Source organism: Babylonia areolata, chromosome 26, assembly GCF_041734735.1.
Source record: "Babylonia areolata isolate BAREFJ2019XMU chromosome 26, ASM4173473v1, whole genome shotgun sequence".
NCBI classification, from domain to species: domain Eukaryota; kingdom Metazoa; phylum Mollusca; class Gastropoda; order Neogastropoda; family Buccinidae; genus Babylonia; species Babylonia areolata.
The window spans coordinates 16,988,258-16,996,301 of record NC_134901.1 but is presented as its reverse complement, the minus strand read 5'-3'; the positions used below and the strand labels follow the sequence as shown (position 1 = coordinate 16,996,301).

At 52.5% G+C, this 8,044-nt stretch overlaps 1 protein-coding gene across 1 annotated transcript in view; it reads left to right on the top strand.

Moving 5' to 3' along the window:
• The window catches only part of LOC143300834 (uncharacterized), a 23,319-nt gene extending 15,500 nt beyond the window's left edge, over window positions 1–7,819 (top strand). The window contains exons 2-3 of the mRNA XM_076614766.1: window positions 1,981–2,997; window positions 5,730–7,819. Of these exons, the coding sequence (XP_076470881.1) occupies window positions 1,981–2,997; window positions 5,730–7,124 (2,412 nt within the window). The 3' untranslated portion in view covers window positions 7,125–7,819. The remainder of the gene's footprint in view (window positions 1–1,980; window positions 2,998–5,729) is intronic.
• Window positions 7,820–8,044: the final 225 nt, after the last annotated feature.

Below are 8,044 nucleotides of genomic sequence, written 5' to 3'. Positions count from 1 at the left end.
CACCATCATAGCTGTTTCCCAACTTTTGGGTTCCTATCCCCCCGTGCAGTGGCTGTTACATCTTTCATACAGCGACTACTACAGCATGCCTGTAGTGCCCCGTGGCCTGTCAACAGTTCTTCTGTTTGCTGAGATGGCCCCCCACCCCCCACCCCCACACACCGGCCCCCCCAACCCCTCCCATCTCCACCCCACCCCCCTCTCCCGAGCCGCGAAGTAAAAGGGAAGTTTGCCGCGTCAGTTGTCTGTGCAGCGTTGCAAGAGTTGTTGTTGTTTTTTTTCGCATCTGATATTTCCTTTGTCAGCATGGTATTTAGGTTCCACTGTGTTGTGTTTTTGAACATGTAATTATGCACGCACAAAAAGAAGATAGATAATGTATTGTTATTTTGCAGAATATATAGAATCACTCTGCTTGGTGGATTTGGAGGGGAATGATTAAAAACACTTCCATCATCAGTATTATCGTCATCGTGATTGTTGTCATCGTCTGTTCCTCATCATCGCCATTTTCTTCTTCTTCTTCTTCTTCTAAAGAAAATGATAATAGCGTATCGTTTGTGCGAACAAAACAGTAAAATGATAAAGTAAGACTGAGAAACGTGAACATGAGATTTTTGCCTTGCTGAAAACCTGTTACACTCGCTATTTTCTTCTTCACTTCTCCCCCTCCGCACTCTGTCTGTCTCTCTGTCTGTCTGTCTGTCTTGGTTATCAGTCGCTCTCTCTCTCTCTCTCTCTGTCTCTCTCTCTGTCTCTCTCTCTCTCTCTTGGTTATCAATCTTTCTCTGTCTCTCTCTCAGTCTCTCTCTCTCTCTCTCTCTCTCTCTCTCTCTGTCTCTCTCCTCTCCTCTCCTTTCTCTCTCTCTCTCTCCTTCTCTCTCTCTCTCATGTCCACGTGTGAAAGAGCGTGAGAGAGGGTAACAGTTTATCCACACACACACACACACACACACACACACACACACACACACACACACACACACACACACACACACACACAAATGTTATTGTTCTCATCAAAATAGAAAATGTCAGTGCTGCCTGACCTTTTCCTCCGATTTCGGGGATTTCCTTTCCGCCCGTAGTTTTCGTTACCACGTTACGTTCGTTTGTGTTTCCTCGTTTTTTTGTTTTTTTCGTATTTGTATTTGTATTTCTTTTTATCACAACAGATTTCTCTGCGTGAAGTTCGGGCTGCTCTCCCCAGGGAGAGCGCGTCGCCATACTACAGCGCCACCCATTTTTTTGAATTTTTTCCTGCGTGCAGTTTTAATTGTTTTTTTCCTATCGAAGTGGATTTTTCTACAGAATTTTGCCAGGAGCAACCCTTTTGTTGCCGTGGGTTCTTTTACGTGCGCTAAGTGCATGCTTCACTCGGGACCTCGGTTTATCGTCTCATCCGAATGACTAGCGTCCAGACCACCACTCAAGGTTTAGTGGAGGGGGAGAAAATTTCGGGGGCTGTGCCGTGGTTCGAACCAGCGCGCTCAGATTCTCTCGCTTCCTAGGCGGACGCGTTACCTCTAGGCCACCACTCCACTCGTTTGTCACTGGCATTGATGGTAAGGATGGTATGAACACAGTTCATGTTAGGGTCTGGGTTCGAATCACGTTCTCGACCTTTTCCCTCAGTTTGACTGGAAAATCAAACTGAGCGTCTAGCCATTCGGGTAAGACGATGAACCGTGTGCAATGCCAGCACGCATTTGGCGCACTGAAAAAGAACCCATGGCAACAAAGGGTTGTCTCCTCTGGTAGAAAGTCTGTGGAAGAAATCTACCCTGATAGGTACACAAATATGTATGCATGCACTCGGTACCTGACTCCCGCATCTAATCGGGTTACGCTGCTGGTCAGGCATCTGCCCAGCAGATGTGGAGCAGCGTTTACGGATTAGTCCGGAACGCAGTGACGCCCCCTTGAGAAACTGAAACTGACGGTATGGTGTGTGACTGTGTGTGTGTGTGTGTGTTTCAGATCCTGAGTGAGATAGAGATGAGCAACCTGCGCGTGGCCATCCCCCCGTCCCCGGACACGGAGACCTCGGGGGACTCGTCCACGGTGCAGGACCGCCTGCTGACGGGCAACCACCACCACCAGCACCACATGAACAACGGCAAGAGCCTGTCTGGCCAGCTGTACCAGCAGAACAAGCCGTACGCCCTGGGAGCTCCGCGGCCCCGGCCCGTCACGGGATCCGGGGTGGTGTTTCGCAGACGGCGGAAGCCGTGCTGGTGCGTGCTTCTCGTCGTCGTGGCCCTGGCGCTCATCGCGGCGGGCGTCAGCCTCGGGGTGCTGTTCGGGGTGATGAGGCAGGCGGAGGAGGGGGAGGAGGAGGGGGCGGCGGTGGCCCACCACCCGCGGGACAATTCCACCCACCACACCACACCCACCCAGGCGGCCGGCAGCGGAGGAGGAGGAGGAGGACGGGGTGAGGGAGGCGGGCAGCAGGAGGGGGAGGAAGGCGGCGGTGGTGGCAGAGCGGACGTGATGGAGTCCTCCTCCTCCTTCCCCCCCAACCTCCCGGGCACGTCCAGCACCACGGGGCGCACCCCGCCCAGGGACCCGCGGCTGGAATGGGGGGTGTCGGTCCGGAGGTTCAAGGCCTACTGGCACCCTGGCGACAGCCGCGTGATGGAGGTGCTGCTGAGCAACGGCACGGTGCTGCAGGCCTCGGGCCACAAGGGCAACGACGGCACCTTCCGCGGCCTGTACTCGCTCAGCCTGACGGACGGCATGGGCAGGACGACGCGGGTCCGCTTCATGGGCGGCCGCAGCCTGGCCTCGGTCAGCCTGCCCCAGGGCACGGTGGTCAACCTGGACTGGTCGGCCAACAACGCCGACATCGAGTGCAAGGTCTTCCAGATCCCCCCGCCCAGGGGCGCGCCCGGGTCCCGCCCCTCTGGAGGAGGGGGGTCCGCCGATCACCTCGGCACCCCAACCTCCCACCTGGCCATGCTGCAGCTCGGGGTGCATTCCTACCTCTTGAGACAGGTGAGGAGAGGGGATAGTGTGGTGGTGATGGTGGTCTGAAGGGTGTGTGTGTGTGTGTGTTCTGTGTGTGTGTGTGTGTGTGTGTGTGTGAAAGGTCCCTTTTTTAGGTTTCAGAGGGTCGTGTTCCTGCGTAGATTACTTATCTCCCAGTCTGTAATGAATATCATGTGTACGTGTCACCCCTTCCGTTTTAGTCACAAAAGAGGAGGGGAAAGACACGAACATCAAGAAGCCAGTCAGGTTTCTCCTTGAGGTGGGGGAAGGGGAGGGGGCGGAGGGGGGTTGGGGGAATCATACTCGACAGGAAAACTTGCTGGTAGATCCGTAACTTTGTTTTGTCAGCAAAATTTAAACCACGGAGCGTTCTCTCTGACGAAACATCATTTTCGTTGTGGCAGAATGTTCAATTCATACCACAGACAACACTGAGGTATCCTAGGTGTATGACCTTCTACAGACAATGCTTAGGTATCGCAGCTGTATGACATACTACAGACAATATTGAGGTATCGCAGCTGTATGACATACTACAGACAATATTGAGGTATCGCAGCTGTATGACATACTACAGACAATATTGAGGTATCGTAGCTATATGACATACTACAGACAATATTGAGGTATCGTAGCTGTATGACATAGCTATATGACATACTACAGACATTATTGAGGTATCGTAGCTGTATGACATACTACAGACAATATTGAGGTATCGTAGCTATATGACATACTACAGACAATATTGAGGCATCGTAGCTATATGACATACTACAGACAATATTGAGGTATCGTAGCTGTATGACATAGCTATATGACATACTACAGACAATATTGAGGTATCGTAGCTGTATGACATACTACAGACAATATTGAGGTATCGTAGCTATATGACATACTACAGACAATATTGATGCATCGTAGCTATATGACATACTACAGACAATACTGAGGTATCGTAGCTGTATGACCGACACCAGAAGGGCTGTGCTGAGGAGTGATGAAGCAGCCGTTTTTCCAGGCTCCCTCACCCGGAAGTTAAACCCTTCCCCTGTGCACCGTGGGTGCAGATGAACCCATAGTTTTACTTTCATACTTTCTTATTTCGGTCAGAATCCAGACGCACCCTGGTTTGAACTCTCATGACTTTTGCTAATAAAGGGATTTGGGATATATGCTGCCAAAAAAAAAAAAAATGTGAATTTTGTTGATAAATATAGGACGGGAGGCGGGGAGGGTGGGTGAGTGAGAGGGGGCGGGAGGGGGTCAGTACACAACAGAAACTACTGTACTTTAATGAAGTAGGAGGGCAGGCGTGAAGCGCGGAACGCCCACTGGGGTGGGGGGGGGGAGGAGTTTGGGGGGGTGGGGGGATGTGTGCACCATGCCGGTTTTAATAACCCCCTTGCCGCTGCAGGCATCATCAGCCAGCTGAAGACAATCAGGGATAGGACTCCAAGAGCAGCAGGCCAGGTGAAGAAGAGTTCACGCCGCGCCAGTTTGTGTCAACAATGGGTGCCAAGACCCTTTGGCACAAAACTGCTGCTTGCTGTAACAACAACATCACATCACCTGCATTTACTGAGTGAATAATCATCATAATTCTGACGGGGGTGGAAACGTTGCCAGTGGGTGGAGAGAGTGGGACAGGGGGCAGGGAGATTGGGGGGGGGGGGGAGGGGGGGTTATTAGGGAGAATAGGGGGCTTGGGGTGGGGGTGGGGGGTAGCTGTAAGGAGAATAAGATCTACAGTCAATAAAGAAAAAGAGGGAGGAATGGGTGGAAGTGGGGAGAGGGGTAGGTGGGCTTAGCTGGAAAACGAAAACTAGTTTGGAGGTGGTGTATCTCGTAAACGAGTGCAAAGAAGGCACGAACGTCTGCAAGAAATAACACACTCTCATAAACATTCAAATACGTGGAAGCAAACTTATTCTGTTAATATTTGGATATTGCAGAAAATAGCCGTGATCAGAATAGATTGCGTGGGACGGGACCAGGCATCCCTTACCCCTTCAGTCCCTTTACTGGGGTAGACTGATTCTGATAACAAATTCTAGCGTTCGCCTGTCAGCGTCCGTCAAGTTTACCTAAGTCTGTAAGCTGGTTTCAACAGCAATCAGAAGGTACACTCAGAGAGTCAGAAGAAGAGGGATGCGTGTTTCTTTTTCAGCGGTTCATATTATTTTGTAGTCTTGAGACAGATAAAACATTTGGCATTAAAGTGGGTTGGAGTTCACAGTTATGACTGAAGCAACACTGGTGTGTGTGTGTGTGTGGTGTGTGTGCGCGCGCGTGTGTGTGCGTGCATGTGTGCGTGCGTGCGCGCGTGCATGTCTAATTTGCAGATCTTCGTAATAAGTTCATTCCAAAGAAATATTTGAATCCAAAATCAGTTTTTTTATTTTTGCAATTTATTGAAAGCAGGGAGGAGAGTGTATTTGAAAGTGTGGAAATTCATCAAAAAAAGGAAAGATTACAAGATGATATGATCGCTGTTTGTTTGGGTTTTTTTCTATTTTTATCACCAATTTCATTGTTTTATTTCCTGTTTGCATTTCAGTTTTGGGTGTATAATACCGAATGTCGTTTAATGATATCCTCTATACGCCAACAAGGGTCAAAGCATTCAAATATTCTTGATTCTTGACTCTTCCTGTTATGGTGTCGTCCCACCAGATCAAAGGACTTAGTTTTCTTGATTCTTGACTTTCTGTGTTGGTGTCGTCCCCCCACAGATCTCCCGGACACTGGACGAGGCCTCAGCCACCCCAGGTGCCTGGGAGGAGGAGACGCTGAGCGAGAGCCGCCCCAAGTTCTGCGCGCCCCGCCTGCCCATCAAGGTGACCAAGTGCGGGGGCCACTACCCGTACGACGGGGCCTTCGTTCAGGGGGAGGTCACCCTGCAGACGGGGCCGCCCCTCATGATGGTGGCCCTGCCCTGGCGCCACCAGGACAACGACGACGACTGCTACAGTCAGTTCCAGGGCCAGGACGTGTCGCCCAACTTCTTCATCCCGCTGCCGGGGCACGTTGACCGCGCCGCAGCGCGTGACATGGCTGGGCGGTTCTGGCGGACGGCGGCCCGTTGGTGGGGGAGGGTGTGCGACGTGGTGGGCACGGTGCTGGAGGTGGACCTGGAGCGGCACAAGGTGTGCGCCAACATGGCCGCCAGCGCCCAGACCCAGCTGGCCCACAGCGCCATATACTCCGTCGTCTACGACAGCTGCGCGGCGCTGTTGACCTCGCTGCACCTGACGTGCCGTACCCTGGACCAGCTGACCACCAGGGCCGCCATTTCCGCCAACAACCACCACCACTCGTCCTCCAGCAGCTCATCCAGCTCCTCCTCCAGCAGCTCCAACAGCGCCAGTGGAGGTCCCCGCTCCGGGTCCCGCCAGCCGCTGACGCAGGACCTGCTGCAGAAGGTGCTGGCCAACGCCACGTCCTTGCAGGAACCCGCCACGGCGCCGGAGCACGACGTGGTGGTCAAGACGTACGCCTTCTGCCCCTCCACCCAGCCGCTCACCTCCTTCGAGAAGGCCATCACCTTGCAGACGTCGGCCGGCGGCGTGCTGTCCCGGGACATCCAGGCGGCCGACATGGTGCACGTCAACTGCCCGGGCCACCCGGAGGTCACCTACTTCTACCTGGGTCACGCCGCCGCCATCCAGCCGCTGGACATGGTCAAGCACCGGCTAAAGGTGTGCGCCGTCTGCGCCTTCGAGAAGACCTTCAGCGTGCACGTGCAGCGCGACCACATGTGCTGCAACGACACCTGCACCCGGGAGTCCCGCTGCGAGGACAGCATCAGCGAGTCGCGGTCCGGGGCGGGGCTGAGGGAGAGCCACACCTTCCGCCAACAGAGCAACGTGTACTGCCACGAGTTCCTGACGGCGGCCGACACCCCCACCCGACCCCTCTCCCCGACCTGCCTGGGCACCTGCCAGTCCAACCTGGAGGTCAGGTTCCAGGTCAAGGACGCCGAAGACGAGCGCGCGCCGTCTAGCTCGGGTGGTGGTGGTGGGGGAGGAGGAGGAGGAGGGGGAGGAGGGGGGCGGGTGTACCTGGACCAGGTCCTGACCTGTCTGGAGGGCTACCTCAGCACCTGTAAAAGCACCTTCGGTCACTGACCCCCGTCTTGTGTTGTGTGTCCACACCCGTCTCCCTTCCTTTCTGGCTGTCCTCTCAGCTCTCTCTCTCTCGCTCTGTCTCTGTCTCTTTATGTCTCTGTCTCTCTCTGTCTCTCTCTCTGTCTCTCTTCACACATTGTACGATCACCACAAGAAGCTGGTGTGTGTGTGGGAAACGGTGTCCACGTGTCTGTGACCAGTGCTGCTCAGTGCTACTAGCAGCCTGCAGGCATCGAGGTGAGGACTGAGCAAAAGTGATTGATTCTGATACTGTAAAATTGAACTTACCTGCACACTGAACCGAGAACCTGTGATTGGAACTTTAAGCCAGCTTGTTGATGATGCTTGACTTTTTATCATAGCATTACTGACTGGATTTGTTTGTTTTAATAATTATTATGGTGAAGACTTTTCTTTTTTTTTTTTTCTTTTTTTTTTTTTTTTTTTTTTTTTTCGTTCCTCGTTTTATGATTCCGGACATCAAGTACCGCATACAACTTGCCAAAAACACCCCTGTCCTCTCCAGATGTGCTTTTGGGAGTGAGAGAAATTGTATTCAGAACCTGTGCACCTCAGAGAACCTCGCCATTCTTCTGTTTGTTTGTGTGTGTGTGTGTGTGTGTGTGTGTGCTGCACAGAAATGAACTCTGGAACAGTTATTTCGTGTGGAATTTCTGCCATCATCGGAGGAGGAGTTCACCACTAAATGGATGGTGATTAACAATCGTTCCAGTTTCCTTCACCTGATGCTTGAGCAAGTTTGGGTTGGCGCTGTTTTTTGTTGTTGTTTTTTTGTTGTTGTTGTTGTTGTTTTTTTGTGGGGGATCGAGGGTCTGTCGTTTAAAAACTGACTCATCTTGAGCATTGTCTGGCCTTGACATTCTGTACCTGTCCCTGTCAGAGTGCTTATTTCCAGTGAC